Source organism: Agelaius phoeniceus, chromosome 15, assembly GCF_051311805.1.
Source record: "Agelaius phoeniceus isolate bAgePho1 chromosome 15, bAgePho1.hap1, whole genome shotgun sequence".
Taxonomy (NCBI): Eukaryota; Metazoa; Chordata; class Aves; order Passeriformes; family Icteridae; genus Agelaius; species Agelaius phoeniceus.
In genome coordinates, this window is record NC_135279.1 from 5747501 (window position 1) to 5775146 (window position 27646).

At 43.3% G+C, this 27646-nt stretch overlaps 1 protein-coding gene across 3 annotated transcripts in view; it reads right to left on the minus strand.

The window, feature by feature from the left end:
• GRIA1 (glutamate ionotropic receptor AMPA type subunit 1) overlaps window positions 1–27646 on the minus strand; it is a 121514-nt gene that overhangs the window by 15285 nt on the left and 78583 nt on the right. For all 3 annotated transcript variants that reach the window (XR_013184352.1, XM_054642762.2, XM_054642761.2), the window contains exons 8-13: window positions 25470–25574; window positions 23250–23360; window positions 22079–22285; window positions 19948–20318; window positions 3628–3826; window positions 2883–3130 (exon numbers count right to left, since the gene is read on the minus strand). Coding sequence is in view for 2 of the 3 variants with exons in the window: in XM_054642762.2 (XP_054498737.1) it covers window positions 2883–3130; window positions 3628–3826; window positions 19948–20318; window positions 22079–22285; window positions 23250–23360; window positions 25470–25574 (1241 nt within the window). In the remaining variant the exon portion in view is untranslated. The remainder of the gene's footprint in view (window positions 1–2882; window positions 3131–3627; window positions 3827–19947; window positions 20319–22078; window positions 22286–23249; window positions 23361–25469; window positions 25575–27646) is intronic.

Below are 27646 nucleotides of genomic sequence, written 5' to 3' on the forward strand. Positions count from 1 at the left end.
GAACATTTTGTGTTTACTCACAGACCCTGGAAAAGCTGACTTCTGTTTTATGGAACTTTAATGTCAATATGGCTGCTCTGAAGAACTTGCTCTCACAGATTGCCATCTCAAAAACCTCTCTAGTCCCTGAGTCCAGACCTACAGGGAATTTCTTGGGTTTTCTTTATCCTGTTTCAGATAATTTGGCTTTTTTCCCTTTTTATGATCATTTGTACAGCAGTGGAGAAGATCTCCTCCTGGCTAATTGGGTGTGTTTTGCAGCAGGGTGACTATCTCATGTCAGGCAGGATCACAGATTGAACTTGCTGGTGTTGAAAGGTGAAATTTCTGCTCTCCCATTACTGCCCTTCTCAGACATGCCTAAATGCAACTTAATTTTAACATCTGGAGGCCAAAAGATATTCAAAGCCAGATTCACCTAGGAGGAAGAAGTAAATTCTTTTAGCAGTCCAAGAGACCAAATCTTCTGAAAGATTCTGATCTTCTGAAAAGGCTGTTTGCACCTACTACCACATGTAGAATTATTTCTGGATTATCAACCCTGTTTTCATTCATCTGTGGCAGCATCTTGGCATTGTTTGCCCATGTAGAAGTAAGAAAAATATATGGTGAATCCTCCTGTAGTTTCTCTCTAGGATTCTTTCCTAACCAGCTATCCTAAACGCAGGAAAACTGGTCTAGCTACAATGCCCAGCTTCTAAAACACACCTGATGATACAAGGTCACAAACCTCCTGCAATCCTGGCTCAGAGCCTTTGCTCTGTGGATGGGAGTGGGTGAAGATGGAGACTGAGTGGGAGGCAGGATGACCGTGCTGGGCAGACACCTCAGGGCTGTCCCCTTGCTCAGGGCAACCTCTCACGAGCAGGACCCCAGGGGGAGAACAGACACTACATGAGGACTGTAGGGAACTACTGAGATTAAAACAATTAAAACAACAGGAACAAAACAGACACAATGGGACAGAAAATGGACAGGAACTGTTCCAAAGAAACACCATCAGATGGAAAATCAAGCATTCCTCCTTTGCCATTAGGCCCATAAGATATTTGTTCTACATGCAGCCAGGATGAAAAAGAGGAAACAGAAAGAAATGTTAGAAATTTTTTGGAGTCATGCCTAGCAGAGGGATGTTTGGGGTTGCAAAAGTAAAATGATTGATGTGATTTTCATTCTTGTGGTCTATTGTTCTTAGAAGTATGAAAAATGGCTCTTTCACATGCCAATAATTACAAGACAGGTAGGATGTTCCTGTTTGTTTGTTTTTGTGATATCAAAATTAGGATCCAAGACTGATGTTTAAATAAGTAATTAATTAAATAGAATCATCCCTGTATCCTAATTTCCATATTTGCAAGACTGAAAACAAAGAGTTGAAGGTGTGCAACAGAAAGCATCTCAAAGCTGTGAGAATATGTCCACCTTCAGCTGGAGGTACCTGAGTCATTTCAGAGCCTGAACTGCACCGGATGCAAGAATTTCCTTCTGGACCATGTGCACTGGTGGTGCAGGTTGTCACCTGCAGGGTGTCACACCAGTTTCTCTAAAGTTACTACTGATATTGGAAGTGCTGAATCGAGTGTGAGCTGACCTAAGGACTGTAGTAATCAGAATCCTTGGGTCCTGTCCACTACCAGTTGATGCACCTTTGATTCTTTGGGCTGGCTTTGGCTTGGGCACTGTGTGACCAGACAGATCCTTCTGCACATGGTCATCTGGTAATAATCTGGTTTCTAGAAATCCAGAGATCATGCATTAAATGTCTCTGCATTGGGTCATGTTAACAAACAACTATAAGGCCACACACACACTTCTGGTCAATATGCTTTCATTAACAAATAACTCAGTAATGAAATACATTGGAGTATCATTCTGAGTATTTAATGCTACAGATCCAGAGATCTAATGGTTTGGTAATCTCATGGTTTGGTTTGGTAATCTCATGGTTTGGTTTGGTAATCTAATGGTTTACTAAACCATTGCAACTCATGTTCCTCATGATTGTAAGGGGAGGAATTGACAAGGCTGCTGCCAAAAGGAACCACACTTCTGATGTGTCCAAGATCACAATACCAGTCTGTGGACTGTGGCAATGCTCTTCTGAGCAGGTCAGTTTTCATGATGGATGCTCATGTCCAGGAGTGCAGCTGTATGCAGTGCCCAGGCTCTGCTACCAACTCAGGCCTGGGTTTGTGCTCTTAAAGAGTTCTTTCTTTTAGAGGAAGGTCTCTGAATATACTTCACAGGCCAATAGGCAAAGGCACGTGGCAGCTGCAGGTCTGGGCTCAGAAATGCAGTGCTTGTACCCCTTTGGACTTGCTATAAATTTGGTGCTTGCTGGGATCTGAATTGACTCAGGCAATGAAAATGCCCACCCTTTGCAGGGCTTTTCAAGATGGACTTCCCACCTCTTCCAACCAGCATTTCGTTTTAGGAAACACCAAAATGCTTTCCCCATGAGAACTCCCTCTGCAAGCATGGATCCAAGCCAGGGTAATCCCATACTCTGCAAAGCTGTGCAGTTCACATGGCACAGGATGAGCGTCCCTTCTGGATAAAGCTCTGTGAAACCAATGGTTACACCACAGCAGCCCCCTGCCATCACCTCATACAGCAGACACATTCATAGCAAGTGGATCAGCCAGGATCCAGTTTCCAAATGCAGGGCTTGAAGAATTAGACACTCCCATTGCTGCTCAGTGGAAGCTGGGCATTTTACTTCCCTGCACATCCCACTGAGTGGTCACAACCCTTTTTTCCTCCACCTCTCCCCCCTCCTTGCCCCAAGCTTTCGTGATTAACATGGCAATGGAGATTGAACTGTGTGCATACATTGATTTGCTGGGTGGTTTGGCAAAAGGAAGCAAACCCAAGCTACTTACCTGAGCGCAGAGCCCTTTGGCGTTGCAATACCATAGCCCTTGGAGTCCAAGTTACCTCCCACCTTCATGGTGTCGCAGGGCTTCCGCTGCTCGATGTACTCGTTCATGGTGGACTCCAGGAGGTAAGCATACTTCCCTTTGGACTTCCTCACCCGGATCATCCCCTCCTCCGTCGTCCTCACAAAAACGGAGGGCTCGGCTGACTTCATGTATGTCCACATCTTCTCAAACACTGCTATTTTGGATCGCTGCGTAGGACAGCAGAAACCCAACAGAAGCGTTAACGGACGTTTGGGTGCCCCCTGGCATTTCCAGCTTGGATTGAACACACACCCACACATCAAATGGGACAAGGAAGCCAAAAGGGGTAACAGGATGTTACCACTTCTGCACCAGAGCCCAGATCAATCTCTGATTTTCTGGCCCATATTCTCATACAAAGTGAATTTTCAGATCAAACCAAGGGCAAACCAAGCTGGAAATCTGGAGACAGTTTCATTTGGAGTTGCTCAGAGCAGGTCCTTGGTAACGTGGGGAGGCTCATGGATATTCCATATTTGTGTTCACAACTACAGAATATCACATGCACTGGAGTCACTGCCAATCTTCTGGCAGGCTGTAACATGGTGAGGGGAAGCAAGTGAAAAAAAAAACAGACCTGAGCTGAGGACGAGAGAGGATGGACCCGGAGCACTTGCCAAACAAGAAGCTAAGAAAAACGTTTGCATTAAAGTTTCCTTTTTACCCTAAAAAATTCTTTAGTGGAGCCAGCTTCCAGGGTGCCATAGGCGATTTCTGTCTGCTTGGCCAAGTCCTCTGCGCTCTCGATGGGGGACACCATCCTCTCCACGGTGAGGAAGGCAGCCAGGTTAGCTGTGTAGGAGGATATGATGATCAAGGTGAAGAACCACCAGACGCCACCCACTATGCGGCCGGAGAGAGACCTGGGCACAGAGAGGAGAGTCAGGCAGGAGCAGGGGGAAGGTCTGAAAGGTGCAGCTTGTTCTTGCAGGCCCATCATTACCTGGCCATTTACCCAAAGTCCCACTCTCCAGCTGCTTCCAAGGAAGCCAGAAGTCTGTCTCAGTTCCTAATTTGCTTTTAAAGGTGTTGATGTAATTAGAGTGGGGAATAAATAAATTCACAGTGAAAAAAAAAAATTAGCAATAAACTGAGAGAATTTGCTTTGATTTTCAATTCCTTTCAGAGTACAATATTAATAATAAGACATGGAGATAATTATGAGAAAGTTTAGCTGGGCAGGGGGCAATGCCCATCAACAATGCCTCTGTTGAGGTCTCTGTTGTACCATGTACTCTGGCAGGAAGTAGCACCAGCATGGAAGCAGACCAGAAACACTGCTCAGCTGTGATCTTCTGGTGAGCTCCTCCACCACCTGAAGTTTAAAAAAACAACCCCTGTGTTTTTCTGTAAGACATATTGAAGCTCAGAGAGGAGTTATGGTCTTAATGAATAATTTGCCTACTGACATTCTCTCTTTTGTATTCAGCAGATGGTTAGACAAGATGTTCATAATAATGCTTTAAAATCTAGGTGTTTTGTACTGTCTGCAATCAAATAGCCAATTAACTGTAACCATTTGATAGCTATAGAGGCAAATAAGTCAAGCAGGCATTAATATTAAAATCTTTTCAAATGTTTTTTAAGAGTGGAAGAGGATTTTAGAATGATGTCAGCATTCAGGCATTCTGTCTTAATTATTTATATGCTCCTTCTCTAGATGCAGAGCGCTGTCCCAGACAGAAGGGAACATACAATGCTGTTTGATAAAGCCAGACAGCCTGGCTAAGGAGGACCTGCCTGTGAGAAACACCATTTATTTCTCAGCAGGGGACCATGTTTCAGCATTGTCTTTCTGCTGATCTGAGTCACTCTGCAGAAATATGGTTTATGGGATGGTAACAGAGATATCCCAGACCAGCTAAGGGCTAAAGTTAGGTGAGACAAATGTGAGCATCTTGCATCCCATCTGCAGAGGACACTCAGCCTGCAGGACTGTCAGCACATACAGCTTTACCATTTGTTTCATATTTGGAGAGGGACTGGGGAGGGAGGCAGCTATAGATTCAACTCACACATCTTCAGATTGATGAGGAAGAGGAAGAAAATTAGTCTGGATGATGTGTGCTCAGGGAAGGAAGCGCTCAGAAAAGGCACAGAGGCATTAAACAAAAGTAACCAGATAATGTCAAATACAACAATCTCTGCTGATGAAGGCCACTTTGAGCTGGCAAAATCCATTTGCATGGCAAATAATCTTATTCATCTCCAGCTGCAAATTATAAAGCCTTTCCTTCCTGATGAAGCTGGGATATTTCTGCGACTGATTTCAATCCCTTCAGCTGCAGTCAGCCAGATTCCTGCCTCCAGACCCTCAACACAGATATTCACCACCAGCTAAGCCCAGGGGGCTGCCTGCACTCAGCTGCAGATGGTTTGTGCTTCCCAGCTTCACACCTGGCATTGACAGCATGGAGAAGTAACTTTGGGCTGCTGAGACTGGCAGGTAACAGGGAGGGCTGGGGGAAGAGGGAGAAGGGGCTATTTCTTTCCCCAGGGAGACAGAAGGATGCAGGCAGGATTTGTGTGTCCATCATGGACTGGCTTCATCTGGGCTATCCCTGCTGCTGGTGCTGGTCATTCCTCCTCATGTCAGGAGGAGGGAGGTGCTCACTCTCACATGCTGTGGAGGAGAGGAGAGGAGGTCAGCAGCTTGCTGGGGCTGCCAGCATGGCAGGGGCCTCACATGTGTGTGATGATTTGTTGTGACACTGCTAGTAGGCAATGTTTGCCCTCATTGCTGGATTGACTTGGAGCTGGAAGCTGTGAACCAAAAGTGCTGAAATGCACAGCAGAGAAAACACTGAGCCCATGGGATCTACAGGACATGGCCCTTTTGCTCCATGGCTGTGCAGCACTTACCACAAGGGAGAGCTGGCAGTGGTGGAGAATCTGGGAGGACAGAGCAGTTCAATAAACAATGTAGTGATAGTCATGATGAACACCACACCAGCAGATGTGATCCCCTGTGACACCCTGGCTTGGGAGCAGTGAACACAGGCTGAACAGAACAAGTTGGGTTTCTCTTGTCTGTTTAGACTGAGCCAATGCCTGCTTAAAATGGTAAGTGCTTGCAAAGGCAATATCTGTTACCACCTTGTTCTGCTTCTTCTGCAGACCCAGCAGATGAACAGCAGACCCAACCTCCATCACAGGACGTATTTGCAAAGTGCCTTTTAATTTAGGAGATATTGTCTGATTTCTGACATGAGTGACTTCAACATTAGGGAGCTAAAGCCTGGTCAAAAACCAGTGGGAATTAGAATTTATGTTTATGCTCTATTAAGAGCAGTCACAGAGGAGTAGATACATCTTGTACTTTGAAGTCACTGTGAGGTTTTGAAAGTCTCACTCTGGAGCTAGGTAACAAAAAATGACCTTGTATAACAGAAATGTTCTGCAGCTTGAGCCCTGGCTCAAGTCCTTTTCTCTTCACTAATGGGTGCTGTGGGGTTTAAATCCTCTTGCATGAGGACGTGTCCCTGTAGCTGTTCAAGCATAACATGAAGGAATCAGCTCCCTGCTGAGTGGAAAGGAGTCACTAACTCAGCCCCTGCAGAGCTAAGCTGAGACTGAGCACCCTAGTTAGGACTTTAAAGATGTGCTAAGGCTCAGATATTTGGATCTGTCTATTTGACCTCTGGATTCATTCATGTTGATTATCATCGTAATTCTTGCAAATAGCAGGGTCTAAATAAAATTGGACTAAAATAAGTAAGGGTAAGTATAAGAGGCTTTTATGAATGGGGTGCAAAAAGGGGTAAAACATCTAAATAGACCAGACTGCACTTTTTTCAACCTGTGTTATTTCTTCTGCACCTAGACTCTCCTACACAATCCAAAATAAGATATCTTGATTTCTTCTATCCCTGCCTGTGCTGTGTAAAATAACACACCCCCATTCTTGTCCCTGGCTTGGGATCCTGCCTGTGCCTCCCAGAACTGGCAAGAACAGGATGCTCCTTTCCATCATTACCCTTGCAGGAGTAAGTAGTAAATACTCTGCCCTCATTATCCACAGTGCACAATCTACTTAAAATTAGAGCTGGCTGGGAACCAAGATTTCAGGACCGTGGAAAACTCTGAAATTGTAAATAAAACCTTAATATTCTCATTTGGAATGCAAAGATAACGGCTGCAAATGTCCTCTAAAAGTAGCACTCTGAAAATGGTTGTTTTGGGTCTGTTCAAGCTTTGCTTTTTGCTTTTACTTATAGTTTAATTTCTGAAAGACTAAATGGTATAATTTTAACATGGTAAACAATTTTGTTTCAGCTTTCTCTTACAAATAATTATCTTTTAGCATTTATAGTACATTATATCCTTACCTACTGCATATAAAATTTAAAAGATAATTCTGAAATGTGCTATTTTAAATCTGCCCAATAAAAATACTGCAGATGGCCAAGCCGAAAGTAATATTTTTGATTTTTTTACTTACATGATTTATTAAAAATCTTTCCTTGCAAAAATAACTGCATTTTGCTAGTGGAATACAGAAAGGAATTGTAAGTTCCCTTTGTTCCCAGGAAGAGATTTGTTCTAATATTTTAGCCTTAGCATTGATGGATCATACAGAAATAGAAAATCATGCATCTATAATCTCATTTCTTAAAACAAAATGCAATCGTTGATCAAACAATTTTCTCTTTGATCTTATCCCTCATGGAAGGTAGGAAAAGCCAGCAGGAGTTTGCCTCTGCTTTGGCATCTATTAGAAGAGAACAATACATTTCTGCAAAAAAATATTAACAAGATCATCAGAAAATATACAGAATAAACCTCATTGGAAAACTGTTCAAGCACCATCTCAGTTTTTTCCCACTTCTCCCTTCCCCCTCCCCAGATCCATTCCTTATGGAGAATTACACCTAAACTGACAGTGTTTTAATTAGAAGTGCAAATCTGGGATCCTGAAGCCATAGTTGCTTTGGGAGGATTTCCCAGATTTGCTGCTAAATTCAAGTCTAATAAAGGCTCACTTGCTCAACTGACATATTTGTCACTGAATGAATTTATGCAAAACTGTTGAAAGAAAAGCTCTTCTGTGCTTGTGCTACTGATTGTGGGTCAAATCTACTTCTGGTCTTCTACCCACACAGAGCCTCTGATCTCCAACACAGCTCTGTGAATTTGATACTGATCTAGACAATTCCATGCTTCTGCCTGAAATCTGACTCGGTAGTGGATTAATTGCAAGCATTTTGCACCAGTTTTGCTCTTATTTTAAGCAAATTTTCAGTATTAAACTCTGTCAATGTCAAGAGCTTTGCTTTTCCTCTGTGTCACAGACCATCTGGCATGGTTGGTGTCACCACTTTGCCTCCTGACACAAACCCCAGATTTGCTGAAAAGGCAAAGGAAGAAATTCAGTGTGGGGTTGTGGAGCTGGGATCAGCTCTGGGTGCATCCATCAAGTACAGAATGCAGAGCTCTTATCCTCTTACTCTCTGCTGTGCCATGAAGGGTTTTGAATGAGCTCACAACTGTTTGCCATAAAATTCGAGGGATCATAATGCAAGTTTCTCTGTTCATGCTGCATTACTAATTTTCTTGCCATATGAGTTTGCTTTTACTTGTTATTGAATCCTAGCTCCTGGTACAAGAGTTTGGAGCCCTGACTGCAGTGCTGGGTTTCAACATGCAGTGTCAGGAAAGCCCTTACAAATACAGAAGTAATAATGTTTTCCAATGATATTCTCATTTACTTCTCCCAGAGGTGCAAATTCTTTCTTTCTATCTCACAACTTTTCTACAGAGCTAAGAGCTGCACATTTTGGTTCCCTGTGGGTAACACTAACCAGGGAGGCAGGGTAAGGAAATTGAGGGTGCACAGGTACTGGGAATCCCATGCTGGCTCTGTCCTGGGTTTTTTTCTCTCTAATTCTTGTTAAAAAGAAAAGGAAAAAAAAATTTAGGGCTTCTTAACTTTTGCATATGGGCTGGAGATCTGCTCTTGTGATTTCAGGCAAACCCTGCCAGTCCATCTCACCCCAAAGCCAACGTGCTGGAAGGAGGCAGTATGGATTATGGAATCCCAGCACAAGTGCCTATAAGAAGAGGCCTCGTGGATGCTCACAGTGTAAATATTGCATCAACTGAATGTGATCTCTGCAAACACACAGAATCTCCCAGATCCAATGGGGGGATGTGTATCTGTGAGGCGTTAATTATAAATCATGGTTTATTTACTGTTTCTTTCTGCCTAAGCTAATGGCTTTGGACAGCAGTGTATGCTCTCTCTCCTACTGTTTCATCTCTTCTTTTGCAGAATATGTTGGCATTTTTTCCCCCTTCAATTTCCCTTTAATGGGCAAAACCTCATTCTAAAATGAGTTTTCCTGCTTAGTCAGAAATGCATCATGCCACTTGTGGTTCTCCACTCATTGGGCCCTGGATTACTGCAGTGCTAAGTATAAGCATGACTGCAGGAGCAGCTCCGTGCTGTTTTCCAGGCATTCACTTAGCATTTTGACAGGCAAGAGGTGCCTAAGCCTAATCAGAGGACTAGCATCCAGGAGCTGGGTTTTTCTGTTCCCTGTGAAGCCCTGCTACTTTATGGGATCCTGGATAGTTTACTCCATCTCTCTAATTTACTTCCCAGCTGTGGGAGAAGAGGATGAATCACACGTATGAACCTGTCCTGGGTGGGTGGCCTGAAGCAATGGCCACCAGGTGGAATTTACCTCTGAGCTGCTGCTTTGCCCAATTCCCCTTCCTGAGATGCTGAATTCCAGCAGGCAGAGGCAGCATCAAATGGGCCCAGCCATGCAGGGGGTGGGTGATGTGTGCACTCCACAGCACTTAGCAGGTGGTGCCCTTGTATGTCCCCAAAATGATGCCTGTGCATCCTCAACAAGCACAACTCACCTGCTCAGCTAGAGGGGTGTTGGGAGCACTAGATGCCAAGCAAACTGGGACTGACATGGGCAGCAAGCCCTCTTGAACTTCAGCAGGACCCATAAAAATACTCCAACAGAGCAGAACTGCAGGACTGAGGTATCACTGCCATCCCTGCACAGCATCCCTGGCTGCTGAAATGAGATGTTTAACCCAAAAAATGCAGGATAACGGACTCAACTCTTCCAGAGGGCAGCTAAAACCAGTACAAATGCAGGGCCAGGATAAAGGGGTGAGGTGGGACCCTAAGAAAAAATAAGAGTGTAGCTGAAAGGCAGAGAGGTAGATCTGATCATCCTCTGAAGTACAGGCACAGTGTGCCTCTCCCTGTGGCAGACAGGCTGCTTCAAGGGATGGATGTTTAGATAGTGATTTGCTGAGAAACACGTGGTCACTTTGGGCTGCTTGGCAGCTCCAGAGAAAGGCAAAGTCATCCCTCTTCTGCTGTTTTGCCAGCAATCACTACAAGGATTAAAACCCCAATTCTTGTCATGCCTTTGAGCAAAAATTTCACTGTGAAAAAGGCTCTTCATGTATTTTTCTCACTCTGATGACATTTGTTCACTTTGCTGAGAAAAACTCACAAGGTGACAAGCATAAAATTTTGTCAGAAGCAGTTGCTGGAGAGCCCCAGGAGATTCATTATTCAGGAACTTCCTCAACCTCAGGTGGCCCCAAATTTAACAGCACTCATCCTTCTTTTTGAGCAACAGCCTATTGTGCCAATGTCCTTTACTGAGTTGCTGGATTCCATATGGTCTCCCACAGTCTCTTCTTCAAAGTCTACTTGATGAAAAAGCTGCTTTTTTTCCCCAAAAGATTTAATATGTTTTGGATTAAATGCCATCAGTTCTTCATTTTTCCAATATCCTCTTTAGCCATCTACCTTTGCTCACACTAGAGCTCCATTTCTGAGACTTCTGGGCAATAATGCTACAATAACCTACTTCAGACTTCTTCCAGGGAGTCTTGCCTTGGTTCATTTTCTTTTATTTTTTTTTTCCTGTCTTTTGTCAGATTTCCCAATCTGATGAGAGACAGGCTTTGCTCTGGAAGGAGAGTATTTTCTGCCCTGGAAGATATTAACTTTGGCAATCTTTCCAAATATTCCCTTCATTTTATCTCTCATTTCTAATTTAAAATGTGATTCTTTACCAGGACCGTACAAGTTGGATTTTCTCTAGTTTCAGTTTGGAGCCTTTCTTTTTTGTACAGGGACATACTATATCTCTTGTAGAAGTGGTGAGGAATGAATCTGCTCTCCCCAGACAGTGTTTTTAGAAGAGTTTTATGTGCACAGGTGTGCCTGTGTTTTAACATTAAAACTCCCAAACTGTGAGGGGAAAACAAATTCAGGTTTTCTGCTCTCCCCTATTTCACCTGCCAAGATCCATTTGGTGATTTTTTAAATCTTTTTTTAAGGCTTCAGAAGCACTGTTGAGATGAAAAGCTGCCCCCTCCCTCTGTTTTCCTCTCTGCAGCCTGAGATTTCTCTTCTTATTGCAAGCTTCAAGAAATGAGAGAAGAGAAAATTCCTTCTATGGGAGAACATCCTGTGCACTTGGCTCCTGCAGCTGGACCCTCGTGGACTCTTCATCACATCTTATACACAGGGCACAAGTGCTTATTTTATTGCTTTTCCCTTTCACCACATGAGGACTCATCTCCTTCCCCTCTACTCCTCTGTTCACACACTCTCCTTCTATTACTCCTCGTCAGACTGAGTTGGGAGAATTCATTAGTGTATAAAACATGCTTTGAAGTTGTCCAAATAACGGTGATGTAACACTTTTGCACTTCTATAGACTCTTTTATCTGAAGATCAAAGTAGTAAGTTATGATTACCATGATTGGATTATTGCTGCTTAGCCTTTGGATCTGAGGGTAAGCAGCAACTCTTCTGGGTAGGCACTAATCAGAATTACTGCATGATTTTATTAAATAGATTGAATGCCATCAAGTGTGCTGCTGCTGTTTAAGGAAAGGGCTGTGTGCACGAGCTCTGTGCCCTTTCCTGCCATCTGAGCATATGAATCAGCTGCTCTCCAGCTGCTCTCCAGCTGCTCCTTTGATCCATGTGGAAATGGAGGGAAGGCAAAGACAGCATGGAAGACTTCAGAGGTGATACCAGGCTCTGCCCTCTCCAACTCCAGACCCTGCCCGAGCACATAAGGATTTTTACCCCAATTTCTTAGCAAGATCCACATTTTGCCTTTCCCAGTGACTTGGCTTCCTCAAGCCTTTCACAATGGATAACACGGTAACGATGTTATCAACCCTAACCAACCCTATCCCAAGGCCATAACCAACAACACCTCAACTACCCCAAGCCTCTGGATAAGGATCCGCCACCAATGACACTGGATAAACAAACACTACCAACATCCCCCCAAAATAAACCATAACAATCACCAAAGAGACAAAAGAGACCCCCAAACTCACTGATCAACCACACCCTGCAACCGCTTCTACAACCAGCCCCAGCACCCCGGAGTAAGGGGAGGGTTAGATGCAACTGCCAACGCCCCTAGAACAAAACACAGCCCTAAAAATAACACAAATTCTATCATAAATTCCTACTCAGCCTCTCTCTGAGATTTATGGCCTGAAAAGCCATTGTTACAAAATGTTACATCTGTCCTATTTCAATAAATTTGTCTTAACTGCTCACCATCTTGGGGTGTCACAATGGGAATTGCTCAGTGGACAAATGCATTCCTGAACTTTTCCTGAAAAAGGGGATACGGTGCTTCCCCAGTTACAAGGACAAGTAGTTGGGATGAAATCTGACACAAAAGCAGAATAGGCCCCATAAAAGCCAAATTCCATTGGAATAAAGGCAGAACTCTGAGCCCCCCAGTGGAAGGCCAGCTGTGGGGGTGACACCAGCAAAGAGCAGCTGTGGATGCTTTTTGTGTTTCCTGAGCCAGAGCAATTTGAATCAAGGAGTCCAAAGCTCATTCAAATGCGTATCCAGTGAGTGTGCACATGGTATCTCAGTGCTGATAAAAGTAATGTACAGCATATGGAAGAGTTATTTAAGCAGGGCTTCCCTGTGAAAACATGCTCAGGGCTTCCCATCTTAGCTACAATATTTTTTTGGAGTGCCAACATTAAAGCAGCGTGTGAGAGGCAGCCTTGCAGAGGACAGCACCTGAGGGAGGTAGAGGCCATTCAGCTCCTCACAACCCTTATTCTTTGACAAAAACACTTGGCAGTCGACCTAACTATTAGAGAGACACAACCACACTCAGTCCTGCCTGCAGAGCCCAGCTGAGCTGACTGCTCAGGAACAGCTCGTTATTGAGAGGAAAGGAAATGGGGAAAAGCCTGCTTCTCTCACTGACTGAAAATCAGCAAGTCTGAGGACAGCAGGGGGGTCCCTGGAGGCTCTGAGAGTCTCTTGCTGTTGTCAGGGAGGAGGTGCTGAGCGCCAGAAGGCTGCCCTGGAAATATCAGTGCTCCTCACCATCCTGAGTCAGTGCCCAGCACTAGAAACACAAACAGCACCTTCCAGTTCCATGTCAGAGAACACAGAATGGTGTGGGTTGAAAGGGATTTTTAAGTCCATTTCATTCCAATCCTCTGCCATGGGACAACTTTCACAGGTTGCTCCAAGCTCCATCCAACCCGACCTTGAACATTTCCAGGGGTTGGGCAGCCACAGCTGCTCTGGGCAACCTGTGCCAGGGCCTCACCACCCTCACAGGCAAGAATTCTTCCTAATATCTATTTTAAATCTACACTCTTTCACATAAAACATCCCAAGATATTTTAAAAAAAGGGAAATGCACTTTCCCCCCTGCTATTTTCAACTATGTTTTCAACGAAAAACATGAGAAACATTTATTTAGTCCTGAAGAAAAAAATTGCAAAAGTATTTTTAGGCTAATATATCTGCTTTTAGATGAAGTGTTTGATGACTTATTTTAAACACAGCTGGTGGATTAGTGAATCTGTCACTCAATGGGAGGAGTTTCAGCAAATTTCTTGCTGTCCCCCAGCAACCTCAATGCCAAAGGCCCAAAGTCAGAACTGTGGGAGAGTGATTAAATATGCCTGAAAGGAAAAGCATCCTGAGGAAGTAGCTTACAGGTCAGTGGAGGAAGCATTCATTACCTCTGCAGCATTTAGACATTTTCAGATGGCAGAGTGTGCAAATTCAAAAGACGAATTTTTCCTTTACAGAACAAATTGCATCGTTCCAACAATGCTTTCTCAGTTGGTTATTTCCTCTTTCTTTCCAAATGAAAAAAAAAGGACAGCAAGGATGATTATTTTAAAAGAATTTCCATTTTCCCCTGGCTGCCACGCTCTGGTTGCCATGGAAGTGCACAAACTCCAAAGGGGACTGTTCAGTTGGATATTGTGCAATTTGTCAAGCTGTTCCTCTGGTGAGTAACTTTCCCTGGTTAAGTGCATTTTAGAAATAAGTGTGGTCATCAGTTCCTGGTGATTTGCAAGTGCTGCTGTTACCTGTGACCTGAGTTTGCTCTCCCTGGACATAATTAACTCTGCCAGGTAGAGATAATTGCAACATCATTTGCAATCACTTTTAGAAGGCAAAGAGACTTTTCCAGAAGTCAAAGTCCTGATTTTCTTACTTTTATTCTCAAAGAAAGCCAGCTCACCAAGCAAACCAGCAGAAATGAATGAACCTGAGCTTTGTCCCCACGGAATCATCAAGGCTGGTAAAGCCCTCTGAGATCAGATTTCAACCATTACCAGAGCACTGCCATTAAAATTCACCATTAAACCACGTCCCCAGGTACCACATGCACACACATTTTGAACACTTCCAGGGATGGCAATTCCACCACTTCCCTGGGCAACCTGTTCCAATGCCTGGCCACCATTCCAGTGAAGAGATTTTTCCTAAACTTCAATTTAAATCTCCCCTGGAGCAATTTGAGGCCATTTTCAAGGCAGATGCTTGGAGTGTCAGAGAAGACACTTACTGAAATCAAGAAGAGTCATCAGATAAATACCCCTGCTCAGCCTTCTTTTCAGGAAGGAATTAAATTCCTTTTGATTGCTAAATGCAGCTGGTTCTAATTTCTCTAATGCTAAATTTTTAGCAAAATAAGTAAGTACCCTGCAAATGTAAGTTTACAAAGGATGGAACAGAAATAATTTCCTTGAAAAAACTGCAAATCAAACCTCTCACTAAAAAAACCCAAAACCAACCCCCCCCCCCAAAAAATCAAAAAAAACAAACAAAAACCCCCACAACTTTTCTTTTTGTTGTTCTAATCAATTTCTGATTTAGATTTTGTTCAAAAACTGGCTAAACCCTTTCAGTATTGGGAAGATCTTGATGAAATTTAAAATGCTGCTGCCTTTCAAAAACTGAAGTCTACCTGTGATTTTTTTTCAATTGGGCTAAAAAGAAATGTAAATAAACAGGAAAAAGAGCAGAGGAAAATGCTCAGCATTAATTACAGGTACATGATAAATACCTGGTTTGCTGTTCCCCAGACAAACCACTCTGATGGAGTGCAGCAGAGAGCCTGAGGAGGAGCAGGGAACACGAGCACACAGCACAGATCAGCCAGAGCACTGTTCCCATGTCACAAAAAACAAATAACCATGTCCACAAGATGCCTATAAATAATAGATTGTATCTATTGACTGGAGAGCAGCCAGCATCTATCTCTCTCCTTCCTGCCTGGGAGTGCAGCCATTCATCATCTCTGCCAGCAAAGCTCCCTGCTCAGCACACCCAGCCATGGTCACTGCCTGGCACTGCCCACTGCACCCTGCAAAGCTCTGCAGGCCAGGGAAAACCCTGTTAGCTCTTTGTCCCAAACCAGCTGCAGGGTGGATGGTACCTTGAGCAATGTCTCCTTGCCCACATTGAACCCCACAGTCTTTAGGGCACACTAAACAACATCCTCTGAATCACCATTTCAAAGCGTGGTTTTATTTTGCTTTGAAATGGGAAATGAGAATTATTCCATCATTGTTATCTTAATGTTGGTGTGACCTGAGCATTTCCCAGCTGTGGTCCCACCTTGCACAGAGGCTCTCCCTGCTCAGGCAGCCCTGCTGATGCTCCCAAAACGTCCCCTGTTCAGGCTGGCTCAAATACAGGTGGGATGAAAGCTTCATCCACCATTTCACTCCCAGCACAGGCTGACCACAACATCTCCAGCTCTGTTCTCTATGAGACAGATTATAATGAGCGATTTCAAGCTCTGCTGTCCAGTTATCATGAAAAGATACTCTAGTGTGCCATGATATGAGTGTGCATTTCCCTTCTAATCACAGTAGATTTTGATCTGAATTCAGAATATGTATCCCTTTTGTTTCAACAGTAAAGAGAGGCTCCAAGAAGTGGAGCTAATTTTTGGAGATCTTTATTTACTTTTCCTCTGGCAAGGCACAAATGATGTCTGCATTCACCAGGTGATATTGTGTGATATTTATCCACCTGCCAAACCTGACGTGGGACAAGGTTCCTGCAGTCAACTCAGCTGAGAGTAACTGTCTATTCTGTCTCATGGTATTTTCAAGTGAAGAATAAATGCCTTTCTGGAAGATCTGTTTTAACCAAATGTATTTCATTTTAGTCAAACATAAATTTTCTGAGTCACAGGAAGAATAACTGGATTAAATTTAATAGTCTCCAATATACAAGAAGTCGCTTTTGGGCTCAAACCATATGAAGCAACATATTTTGTGATAACAAAAACTAGAAGATCAAGATAGGAAGCTGACAAGAGATGCTATTTTGCTCCCTATTTTTCCGTCCTTTTCACAACAGTCAGATTATTTATTTTGCAGAAAATGATGGAGAAGATGAAAAATTCTGATGCCTTGTTTTGCTGCAGAGGAGGTTGGGAAGCCCAAGCCTCCCCTCAGTCTCCTTCTCAAAGGCCTCAGCTCCATCCTAAGTGAGGAATGGCAGCAACGTGCTGGACTTTAGCAAGGTCCTACCCCCCACAGCTGCTACACACTGTGGTTATTTTAAGCTCTGAAGACAATTTATCAAATTACAGTTCTGAAAATGGTACAATGTGAGTCATATTTACTTCACATTTTTCTTTCCGCAGGCTCTCGCTATTGGCTGTGGGTTATTTATTACCTCTGATGCCTGCTCTGAGAAGCTCCTTTCTGGGTCTGTATATCACCTTTAATGAGTGCTTTTGCAATTTCATGACCGTTTTCTGAAGCTAAGGTGGCACTTAGCAAAGCCTAATGGTTTATGGCCCATTTCAGAGTCACTGATTCCTGCCTGTCCCTGTGGAGCCATGCACAGCTCTGAGCTGCTGCTTCTCCCTGACCCTGCTGGGTACCAGCTCCTGCTTTGAAAGCTTTAAGGGCAACAACAGGGGCTGTCTCACCTCAACCAGGACAAATTAGTCCTGGTAGGGACTGTTCCACACCCAGTGGGGTCAGTGATGGTGCAGAAGGTGGGCACACACTCCAGTGGGAAATGTCCAAGAGCTCTCAGCCCCCTTGGTTTGAAGCCACGCATTTACCATGGAGTCATTCCTGGATGGATTCCCTGCTCATGCTCATGTTTCAGCATCCAAAGGCACAACACAGACTGCCACCAGCTCCAGCTGGGACTCTCCAGGACTGGTTACTGCCTGGCCTTTGTCACATTCACCCAGTTGATGCCGACACATGAAGGATTCAGAGCTTCAGCTAGCCTCTTGCAAAGAGGCTCTGAGCAGGTAACCCACAGCTCTGCTCTCTCTTGACCATCCACAGGTCACCAAATTCACAGTGTGTCTTTAAAGTCCTTGGTAGGTTGTCCCCAGTGTACTTAAAAGCCTGTTTAAAGCTCTGTCTAATAAGACTGTCCTTAAAAAGGACAACACTTTCCTTCAAAAGCAAGTTTTTGTCTCTTTGGGGCATTGAAATTCCCGGGGGACTGGTCTGAGACTGAGGAATGCACATTTACAAGAGCAAGTTATTGCTGCAAACCTCACCACCTGCTGTGCTGAGTGATATGTCTGTGGTTTTGATCTTAGTCTTTTTTTTAATGATAAATACATAGTGGCATATGCACTTAAAACAAGCACGATCTGGAAAAAATAACAAACAAACCTTCAGACAAATTTCCCCTGGTCCTTTCCAAAACAAAACTGAAATAAACAACCCAAAAACCTCTACAAAAACAAAATACACCCCTGCACTTGTTCCTTTCTGCTGGGGAGAGAATGACAGAACAGATGTATAACAGAAGCTATTTATGTTGGTTAATGCATTACTTGGAGATGCTGAGAGATAGTAGAGATAAGTTTAGAAGCAAGCACATAGGAAATATATCAGAATAGAGCAGATATCCCCACCTGCCCACAGTGTCATTCTACCAAGTGTTCATTTCTAAGTGATGTGTCACAGAAATCCTGCACTGGGTTCGTGTGAAAAATACATGTGAAACAGGGAGCGGGCTCAGAGCCTTTCTGCACAACAACATCCTACAGAAATTCTCACTCTTCTGCTTCCTCCTGGCTTTCACATCACACAGAAATATCCCTCTCCCCTTACAACCATCTCAAGGAGCTGTACTCAGAGTACTGGGAGTTATAATAATTCCCATATTTAATTTTTAAGTTTTTAACATCTTGCCAATACTTGTAGCAGTCAGAAACTGCTCTTGTGTTCCATGGGAAAATATTGGTTTCAATGAAATTGTAATTTTCATTATCAGGATGATTAAATCAACCAACATTAAAATAACAATGTTGGAATAATTCTCATTTCCCATTTCAAAGCAAAATAAAATCACACTTTGAAATGGCGATTCAAAGGATGTTGTTTAGCTGGGGCAAATCTTGTTAGCTGGATCAAACCCACTGATCTTTCCCTGACACTTTTTATTAAAGATGTTACCAAATTTGCTATTCCTCAAAGCCTCAGCTTTTCACCTCTCCCTGCTCCTCCTTGGATCAGAAACCACCTATTGAAATGGCCTCAAAGGAAGACATTTTATGTCCTAAATAAAAATAGTGACAAAAACAACAATGAGAATAAAAATCACAATAACCTGATCCTAATGCATGGGGCTGGTTACAAGACAGCAATAAAATTGAAATTCCCTCTGCTGAGAAGACTTTCTGGATTCTCTGCCTGGCCTCCTACTAATCAATGATCAGATAATAAAACATATTCATAAAGGCTGTCACTATCAAAGTGCCCTGCAGGCTGTTATTTCCCTGCTATCACAAGCTCATTAACATTTGGATAAATTTGCATCTGATAGCCAAAAAGCTGGTGCTCAGTCTTCCCTGCCATCCCAGGGGAGCTGTGCTGAGCTGCACGGAGTTATCTCCCCTTGTCCATGGAGCTGTGCCTCCTTCTCATCCCCTGAGCTTTGATGCCACCACAGCAGGCTGGAAACCAACCTCTGCCCACTGTCTTCACCCATAAGATGGGTATTTCTGGATGAAACTTTGAGGAGAAGGGAGACAAAGCCTCCAAAAGGAAGTAAAAATTATCCAAGTAAATCTCAAGAGCCATTCACCAAAAAGTCTCTTTAGGAACACTTTGGATGTTGGGTCCTACTGAACTTTCAGGCAGCAGAACTGTTGGCTGAAATGGAAAGCAGGATGAAACTTGGTCTTTAACCTTTTTAAAGGCCAGTAACAATTAAGCCACTCATTGTGCTCCATGTTTGGCACAGACCATATAACCTTTCAGCACCTACTATAATACAGCACCTACCTAAAACAGCACCAGCTGTATTATTTCTCCCTACCTTGCTGGAAGTTTTTATCTTCCCTATAATGCTAGAATAATCTTATTTCTACTAGCAACAAAATAAATGACTGACAAAATTTGATTGCAATTGGGTGGCTTTAGGAAAGCTTGTTATAATTTCTGTAAATCTCTCAAAATAACTCCCCAAGAAAAATTTAAATTGCATTTTCATGGTGTCAAGTTTGAGATCCCAAGTTCACAGCTGTGAGAACCTGTGAACCTTTGGATCCTTTCTGAGTCTGTAACTGATTCACAAAACTACACATTGGTTCAGGAAGGGAGGTCAAAGTAGAGCCTGTTCAGCTTCAAAGCACGCAGAAAGATTAAACCATGAGAACTGGAAGAAGGTTCATTGGGGAAGGCAACCCACCTTGGAGAAATATCACATCCTTGCTGCATGAAAGCTCCTAGGGAGAACCAGAGGCTGTTGAATATCCCAAACTCATTTGTCTGGTCATTGGCTGGCTGGTCCCGTCCTTCCTCGTACTCCTCAGTGTGCCACTCGTAGGGGCTGAAGCGACTCACCAGGAAGAGGACAACGCTCACTCCAATGTAGGCAAAAACAATGCACATCCATATCTCATAGGCCAAAGGATCCAGAAAGGAAAAAACTCCTGGTTTGGACTTTTGAGGTTTTTTTATCATTATTGATATACCTAAACTCATGAAGGGTTTGGAAAAGTCTATAACTTCTTCTCGAACCAGGGTGATGGTTAATGGTGCCACAGCCACATCTGCCCTCTGAAAAAGGAGACAGAAAAGAGATTTTCAGACTGGGAATAAAATGTATCTTCTAACTGCAGTGTATGATCCTTTGATCTCTGTTTAACCTCGTTATCTCAGAAGAAATCAGACAAAACCAATTCCAAGAAAAAGGTTAAAAAGGAGAAGCCCATAATATTGGTGGATTATTTCCATTTTATCGCTACTGATTACCAGATCTGTTTTGAAATCACAGCACTTTCTTTTTGCAGCCACCCAGCTCTTCTCATCTGATTTATCCACTGATGTCACAATATGATGAAGATGATTTTCTCTAAAAGAGCTTTATCATTCAGACATCAAAAGAGGCAAGGAAAGGCCAATCTCCTGAAAAAGGATGTCAGGATGTTTACTTCCATCAGGAACTGTCTTTTGATTGCAAAACTGATGCAGGAGAAGAGGAAAAATGTTCCAGCAACACTGATATGCACTCTCCACTAATTTTGCAGTCCATCTTGAAAATGGAGAGGGAGATACATTGAAATGGCTGGCAGCATTTACAGTGGAGCTACCATCAGGAGACAGATCATCCCCACTCCAACACAGTCTCACATGGATTTGAGGACTGATGCTCCCTGCATGATTTCCCTGGTAGGGAAAGGGAAATTAGACTCCTCTGTCTGAGGGATGACCTAAACATCACAGAGCATTAACTATCACACCAAACCAGGTTTAAAAGTGTGGGGTGCAGGCATACATCCCTGATGATGGAAATGAATGGCTGGACAGAAAGTAATCTCATCCTTCCATTCACCACTCATATGCTGAGTGTTTGAAATCTTTTTCTTCTTTCATCCTGCCATTACCATGCAAATCTAAAGCAGAGTAAAATTTGGAGATTCTACTCATGGGAAAGTATGACCTTTCAATACTTGTTCTTCTAAAAATGTAAAGAAAAAGATTCTTGGAACTGTTGAAAGAAAACGTTTTGACATTTCCATAGGCGCAGAATGTGTCGTCTCTCTCCTAAATTAAAACATTTCACTTGGGCTGATTGTTTGAGCTGCAGTCCTCTGGAGAGCTCAGGCTGAGAGAGGGCAGAACTCCTTCTTGTTGGGATCTTTAGCTGGTCAGAGTGACCCCAAGAAAAGTTAGAAAGTCTCTTTTCCCAGCCTGGCACTTGAAGAAGGAGTCAGAGCTCTTAATTTCTCAGTCTCAAGGTTGTTTATTGCGTCTTATCTATAAAAAATTTTCTCCTGCCCTGCTGAGGTCTGTCCAGCAGGACAGTTCCAGGCACTCTGCTTGCCCCCGGGGTGGTGTTGTGTCTTTATACTAAAAACTACCTGTACAAATGTTTACAATGACTTCCCAATACCTACCACCTATGTTAGACAGTGAGCCTCTACTCTAAACCAATTTATAAGTGCCACCATCACAGCAGAAGATGGAGGCCAAGAAGAAGAAGGAGAAAGGCTGGACACACCCAGATTCCTCCATCTTGCCTCCTGAACCCCCATACCAAAAACCCCAAAAATCTATCTTTCCACCCCGTGATAACTTCACTATTATTCTACCTAAACTGTTGAGGCTTGCTGATCTTCATCCAAGGTTGGTAATTTGCTCCACAGGTCATAATCAAACCCACAGGTGTTTTGGGCTCTGTGCCAGGGCTTCTGAGCCCCCTGGCAGGGGCTCTGGCCATCCTGCACTGCCAGAGGGATGTTCTGGGTTCCCACACCTTCTCCCTCTGGAATGTGATCCCAGCTGCCAGGAGCTAACTGTGGAGGTTGGAAACTCACCCCATAGACGAGCTCTCCCACCATGCCGTTCCAGGTCTTGGTGTCAGGGTCCCGCGCGCCATACTTGCCGTCGCGCACGATCTCCAGCCGGTAGTGGTAGCCCACGTGCTTGGCAATCTCAGCAGCCAGCTCCACGCAGTAGCCCTCGTACCTCTCGTTGCCCTCAAACTGGTTGGCATTCTTCTTGAGCATCACGTACGGGTCCTCCTGGCACACAGAAGAGCAGCATTGAGCTCCATTCCTCATCCCAGATGTGCACACCAGATTTTGGTCGCCCTGCAAAGCTCTGGCTTTGTGTTGCTGTGCCAACACATGCAGCCAACACACCGTGGGCTTATTCTAGAAGGTACAAAGTCTGATTTGTTTTTTATTGTGGCATATTCTTTTTATTCATGCAGAATCTGTGTTCAGCTCCTGCAGTGATGGACCTGAGGGGAATAGAGTAGCTGGCAGGATTTGGGCAACAAACCTTTCAGTGTAGTTCTGTAAGGGGTATTTAATGTATCTGAGCTGTGAAATTTTAAAGGCATGCCTGCCTGTGTGGGCACAGGGAGAATCAAATCTGCTGGACAGAAGAGAGCCTTAAAGTGTTTAACTCAGTTTGGGTATTGTGCCTTCTCTGCAGACTCCCAGTAAGCAATCAACAAACAAATTAGTAATATTTCACGTTTCTGCAGGGTAAGTGTATACAATGACACAATACATGATACCATACATTGTGGGCTACCTATTATTCCTTCATGATTACAGTGGAGATTTGCTTTTAAAGCAGTGATTCATCCTCTCCGAACAAAAACAGCTTATCCTTCCCAAAACTGCAGCCCCCATTCTGTGGGATAAATACAAACCATAGGTACAATGCTCCTGATTTGCCTGTGTTGATGCCTCTACTATCTTGTCATAATCTTTTGTATTTTCTACACTCAAGCATGAGAGCTCTTTAATACCGATTTAATTAGCCACAGCAATTTGCAGATACCTTTATGGAGCTGGCAGGAAACAGTAAGTGCTATTATTGTTGTTGTTATTATTATCATTATCATCATTATTATTATTATTGCTATTATAAAAATGATATAATACAAAGAAGGGCTCATGAGTGGGAAGAGGGAGCCTGCATATCAGGGAGATGTGGGAGAGGGAGAGCTGGGATGGAAGTCATGGCACTTACCAGGATAGTTGTGACTATGTAGGTCCTGTTCTGCAGGCTCGTAGACTCATTGCCACTTTGAGTATCTACAGCGATTGGGACCAGCTTCTCATCTTCGTTCCAATAACCAATCTGCCCAATACAAAACCAGGATTAATATGACTTTGGAATATTGGCCAAGGTACAGTAACAGGGTCATCCAAACCAGATCAGCCTTCTCTGCATGTTCATACCCAGCCAGAAATCTCCTCTCCCGACTTTTCATGTCTTTGATGAGGGGGATGGGGAAATTCCCCATCCCACTGTGCCTCCAGCCTGAAAACAATAATGTGCATGATGTGCTACAGTAACACAGTGCTTGTATGCATGCAAAAACATTTATCACATTGTACTGGAGATTATTGCCATTCCCACAAAGAAAGTTCACACTTTCCCTGTGTGACTTCCAAAATTATTCTAATGGTGAGCTTGCCTGCTGCAGGTGCAGGTGCTAGAGGGTGATGAAAAATTATGAAAAATTATCCTGCAGCTGAAAGCTTGCATGAATACAGGAGTGACTCTTGGGACATCTTGAGACAACAGGACAAAAAATCAAGTCATAACTTCCCCCTCCCGTTCCTGTGCCAGTGTCAAAAAGTTTGGGGTTATGAATAAACTGAACACTTATAGAGGGAAAAATTCTAAGGTTAAATTCTGCTTAATAATAATCAGGGATTTGGGCAGCTCTATCACTCCTTGCAGGTAAAGCAGAGTGCCAGAAAATATCTCTAGGAAGATCATGGTTGAGTTTATCCACTTGGAGGGCTTGATTTTATAAGAGGTTTTCCATCACCTCATGTAAGTATGAAGCTGCCTCAGCTCTGCTCATATGAAAGGAATTTCTTATCATAAATGGGAAAAGGTATTAACCAGGGCATGACCAGGAACAAGCTGATGGCAGATTAGAGATCATGACAGCTGAGGAGAAAAAAAATCTCTGCAGGCTTCTAATCACTCTTCATTGCACAGACAAAATGAATGGAAAGTGAGGAAAGGGCTTTCAAAGCTCTGCCCTAGGGCAACAAAAATGAAGACATGGATGTTTGCTTTGCACCTCTCACTGGGTGGGTCTAAAATAGAATATGCATCATGGCAATGATGTAGATGTCTTCCAAAGAAATATTATTTCTGATGGTAAATACATAGAAAAATCAATACACTCAGCCACTCAATTTCATCTCCTCTAGACTCTCTCCAGACTGCCAACTTATTGAAGTTCAGAGACCCAAACTGGGCATGATGCTGCCTTTGTCCTCTTATGAATACTTTGCAGTGGAGGACGACTGCTTTGTACATCTTCAAAATCACATTTATTTTATTTGTCAAAGAAAATTTGCCTTTTTCCACTAGATTGTGGGGGGCTTTGATCTCACACCTGCTGCTCTCATGTGCAAGTATAAATTTGAGATAGGGGCTGTAAATACGGAACTTTCATTATTTACATTTTTCTTAGTTTCAAACAAGTTTTTTATCTTTCAAGGGACTGAGGAGATGCAGAGAATGCCCCTTTCCAAAATACGTAGTAACTCTCCTTTATCAAGGAATAACTGAGTTATTCTCTGTTCTTCAAATACGTGGTATCTAAAGTGGGACATAAGCACCTAGAGTCAGATTTTCAAAAGGATTCATGTTTCAAGGGCTTGGCATCACTGAATAAGGCCAGATTTTTCAAAGAGCCTGGGATATAGAAAGGGATCAAGACTTCAGAAGAGCACAAAGGTCTGTGTAGCTATTGGGACGTGGTTAGTGCTAAAGCTTTTGTCACTTCAAGGAGAACAGAATTAGGTCAACATAAAGGGTTCACTTACAATGGTTGGGGCAAACAGCTTCTGCCTGGCTCTGCCTTTGTTTATCCTTGGAAAAGTGGAAGGGCAAAGCCAGACCTAGAGCTGGGCCCGCACCAACACACAGTGCCAATAGCAAAGGTGAGCTGACCAAGTTTTTTAGCATTCTGGAAATTTTTTGCCACACCTGAGATGCCCTTGTTGCTCTTGATAACACCTTCCAAATGTTGTAATATTTTTAGCAAGACACCACGAGTCCTCCCTAGTGCTTGGCTTTGCTCATGCCTAGAGCTGGGAATGCCCTTGTTGTTTGTCCACAAACAAACTTTGAACAGGAATCCCTGCTGAGACCCAACCACACTGCCCCTCAAACGTGGGCTGGAGCCTGACACAGGATGTTGGTCACTCCCTGTTTTACCTTTCTGATCCCATCGTGCTTCATCTCAATCACATGGAGGGTGTAGTTGGTCCTGCGTCCTTTCTCATTAAACTGAACGTTGCCAGACAATCCTTCAAAATGGACCTTAAATACATAAATAGCAATGAAGACAGCAAATTGGTCAGCTTCTCATGCCGTGGTGATTCAGCAGCAGTGAGAGGGGAGGGGAAGAAGGGTGCTGAGTGCAGTCATTACTCTCAATTCCATGCAGGGGAGGCAGCATATCTGCTTGAAACTGGTTTGTCACTAAGGCTCCCTCTCTACAGCATGCCTGGCCATGGGCACAGCCATCCTCTTAGCTGACTCTTTAATTTAAAAACCCTTTATCTTAAAACTCAGTGGTTTAAAACATAGAGCAGCCTAAGAGCTACATCACCAATGTGAGCCCATCACCTCTTGGGATGTGACAGTGAGCTAAATCAGCTCTGAACTCCTTGATTTTGCAGGGTTTTGTATTTTCTAAATCTGACCTGGAGTCGGGATTTGGTAAAGAATTTGTCAGCTCAAATCAGGAACTGTAAATCAGGAGGAAATATGAAACCATGGCCACAGCTCCCAGCCATTATTTTTGTATAGAGAGAAGTCTATAAGTTATCAAGCAAATTTAATTACCTCTGCACCAGATTAATAAAATCCAACAATTTAGTATTGACATTTGCATAGGAAACTTTGAACAGTAAATCTCTGCTGATAACGCAGCCGAGCTGAAGTGATGCTCACATCACATCCCACATCCTGAACTTCCCTTGCTGCATAAGTGCCCAGCCTGAAATGGAGAAGGGCCCCTGACTGGAGTCACACACTCTGTGGGGACCAGGAAAATGGGAAAAAGAGTGCAGATTTGGGTTTCTATGGAGACCACCCAGAGAAGTGCTCCTTTTCTGCCTTTCCACTTGCTTTGGACAAACCTCTTGTCCCTGCAACTAAAGTCTTTCCACATGCAAAATGGGGACATTTAGGTATTTAACAGCCTTTTAAAATACCCTGAGATCCTCAGAATAAAGACCCATGGTGAAGAAATGAGGCTGTATCATTACAGAGGAAATCTGTTGTTAATCTGGTTAAGCCGTGTTTGTTTTCCAGCTGTTACAACAAAGGTTTGTCATGAAAATGAACATCTGCCAGCATTTTCTGAAGCTGTTTCAAATCAAGAGGTATTCCTGGTGACATTTGGACAAACATGCTTTTCCCTTTTCACAAGACACAACATGCTCATAAAAAATAGATGTGCTGAAAAAGCACCATTGTCTCAAGCACTCCCAAGCCTGCTTTTTTTCATGTCTCCTTTGGTTTTCCTTTCAGGTTCTGACCAATTCTGAAGCTCAGGTCACAGGTGCTTGTGCTTTGTAGCTTTGTATGCACTAAAAGGCAGGTTTACAGCATCAATTTCTTCTACCTGAGTGAATGAAATCTTAATCCTGTGATATCCATGTGTCACTGAAATGCAAAAGGGATCTCTGCTATTCATGCTGCAGGAGGCAGCACAACTTTTCTGCCATTCACCATCCTCTGAAGGCAAATGCAAAATACAAAAATGCAATGCAAAATGCAAAAAAATGCACTGCAAAATGCAAAGTGCAGTGCAAAGTACAGTGAGGACTGACTTCCACAGTGCTAAGCACTACTCAAGTCAACTGGAGACATTTAAGCACATTTGTGTGTAAGACATGGATGGGCATGTTGCTCTTTGCTGGGCTATCTGGAGCAGAAGGATGCTGTTGTGGCCTTCTATTGTACAGGGTTAGTCAGCAGTTAGGGACTGGGTTTCTGCTTATTAGATGTGCTGACCACATAACGATAAAAAAAGAATTTGTTTAAAATTATCATAACCTTTTCAAAATAAAATTGAAACCTTAGTGTAGTGGTTTTAAGCAATATTTTGTGGGCTTTTTCCTGCAAAAAAAGAAAAAAGGTAATTATCTTTAATAAAAATATACATTCTCCTTGATCATGCCAGATTTCTGTTTTTAAGAAAATGAAGAATCCTTCATAATTCTTTTCCTCTTTGTTCCTGCCATCCATGAATCCTCATTAGGTGGGGGTCAGTCTATTTCCCCAGACAGAACAACAGGACAAGAGGAAATGGCCTCGAGTTGTGTCAGGGGAGGTTTAGATTGGCCATTAGGAAAAAATTTCCTCTCCAAAAGGTTGTCGAG